At 24.8% G+C, this 2,524-nt stretch overlaps 1 protein-coding gene across 2 annotated transcripts; it reads left to right on the forward strand.

The window, feature by feature from the left end:
• Nucleotides 1–8: 8 nt before the first annotated feature.
• Nucleotides 9–2,248, forward strand: LOC105452112. 2 transcript variants are annotated; one of them, XM_011692966.1, is made up of 3 exons: nucleotides 9–152; nucleotides 1,081–1,440; nucleotides 2,074–2,248. In XM_011692966.1, the coding sequence occupies exons 1-3, from the start codon at nucleotides 61–63 to the stop codon at nucleotides 2,225–2,227; spliced, it is 606 nt and encodes a 201-aa protein (XP_011691268.1). In that variant the 5' UTR covers nucleotides 9–60; the 3' UTR covers nucleotides 2,228–2,248. The 2 variants fall into 2 exon arrangements, with proteins under 2 accessions (XP_011691268.1, XP_011691269.1); XM_011692967.1 differs by having other exon boundaries at nucleotides 1,084–1,440.
• The last annotated feature ends 276 nt before the right edge of the window (nucleotides 2,249–2,524 follow it).

Below are 2,524 nucleotides of genomic sequence, written 5' to 3' on the forward strand. Positions count from 1 at the left end.
TGTAGAATAACTATAAATACAAGAACACACGGAGATAGAGATGACTTGAATGACACAAACATGGATACAATAAATGCAAACTGTCAAGAAGATTTAGAAAGTTTATCTAGCAATTCATTTGAAAACATGGAAGGAAAAAATGTCCATAACAAGTAATTATTTATTATTATAATATTATAATATTATTAGCTTTGCATTTATTACATATATAATATAACATGTGCAAAGTAAACTTTTAAATCAGTCATAGCCTTTTCAGTATAATTACAATCTATGTTATATTATGTAAAACTTAGTTTTACTTATTAAGTCATCAAACAGTTAAAATGAAAGAAAGCCAATTACGATTAAAGTGATCATGGTGAGGATTTTACTACTTAATAATATCTATTTTTGCGTAAATCGTACAATTTCCAGTTAAGAAAAAAGTTTTTGCCCCAAATATTTGTTGATCTTTTGAAATACAGTTCTAAATTGAATCTAAAGTACGTAATCTCATCAATTAATTTGACAGACAATTTAATTATATTGATACAAATGAGTATTTTTTTAAATCTTCTGAAATAATTTATTGCAAAAAATATTACCTTAGCCATAATCTGAATCCGGATCTCCCTGCTATTCAGGCAGGGGTTTTAAAAAAATTTTATTGCATTTTCTTTTAATTATGTATCCAATAACCATTGTATTTGCTATTTAATTATTTTTATAGTTTTTATATATTATTCTATTTATAACAGTTATATAATATATACTCTTAAATGTCGTTATTATTTTTGTAATTTAAAATGTACTATAATTAAAATGTACTAAAATGTAATATAATTAAAAAATGTACAATAGTTAGTAATAACACAAGTAATATTAAAATAAAAATTATGTTTTTGCATTTGTCAGATAACTGATGTATGATTAATAAAATAAAAACTTAAAACCATACAAACATTTAAAAAGTCCATCAAATAAAACTGTTACTTTTCTAATATGTACAACAAAATAAGTTAATTGTATAAATAATGAGTAAATGATACAAAATAGCGTATAGTAAACATAAATAATGTACGTGTCATTTGTCATAAGCAGAAAATCAGAAGCAACATTTGAGCAAAAAACGGAGGACAATAAGCAGATTCCAATTCGTCTCTGGCTTTGTAGCCATTACACAAAATTAACAGGAGAAGAAGCAGCAAAATGCAATTATTGCATTTCAAAATTTTCTATTAATATCAAAGATTATGGAAAATTTCATCGCCACTTGGTAGAGAAGCATCCAAATAAATTAACAAAAAATGAAAAGAAAGAGAAAAAATTTGGTTGGTTTTGGGATTATTTTATACCAAATAATAATATGACAGCAATATGCAAGTTTTGTCACATTATCTGCAAGTATCATAAAGATTCAAATGCAAACTTGATAACACACTTAAAAAAATGTCATAGGTATGTATATTCGAAGTGTATTCAAACATTAATTAAAATCGGAACCAATTAAAAATTGATGATAAAATTAAACCAGTGAATACGTAATACATATATACATACTGATTAACGGCATTTATGGAAATATATATGTTTAAGGTCGGTATATAGTTTACGTTTTCACAAATATAATACATAAATAGACATACATTTTTTTGCGTTAATAGTACAAATATACAATTTTTAATTTTATTAAAATAAATTTATGTTGCGTATACACCCGCGCGCACATATATATATCTGGACAGCATAAAAAATATTTACTTTGATTTTAAATTTGTAATGAAACATTATTAGGAATATCAATGTAAAACAAACCTTTATTTTAACATTATACGTATGATTTAATAACTTACTTAAAAAAACTTTTTTTAAATTGTTTTCATACAAACCGCCTAACTAGAAGCTCTCAAAAGTAATAATTTCTGCCTTATAAGAGAATAGCATAAGAATCCTCGTAAAAAAGAACTATTAGTGCAGTGATAACACTACTACATTTTAGTAGTGTTTTTACTGCATTAGTAGTTCTTTTTTACTTATAGGGAAACTAATTTATTATGTTTTTAACTTTATTAATCATTAATATAATTGTAGAATAACTATAAGTGCAAGAACACACGGAGATAGAGATGACTTGAATGACACAAACATGGATACAAAAATAAATGCAAACCATCTAGAAGATTCAGAAAGATTATCTAGCAATTCATTTGAAAACACGGAAATAACAAATGTCCATAACAGGTAATTATTAGCTGTGCATTTATTATATAACATATGGTCCTATGCAAAGTAAACTTTTGAATCAGACACCCTTTTCTATATAATATCTATGTTACATTATGTAAAACATTTACTTATTAAGTCCTTAAACAGTTAAAATGAGAAAAAGCCAATTACTATTAAAATGATCTTGTTACTTAATAATACTTATTTTTGCGTGAATCGTACAAATTTCAATTTGAGAAAAAAATTTTTGTCTCCCAAATATTCGTCAATCTTGAAACACAGTTCTAAACTGAATCTAAATTACGTAATCTCATCA

This window comes from Wasmannia auropunctata, unplaced genomic scaffold (genome assembly GCF_000956235.1).
Source record: "Wasmannia auropunctata unplaced genomic scaffold, wasmannia.A_1.0 LD336038.1, whole genome shotgun sequence".
Taxonomy (NCBI): domain Eukaryota; kingdom Metazoa; phylum Arthropoda; class Insecta; order Hymenoptera; family Formicidae; genus Wasmannia; species Wasmannia auropunctata.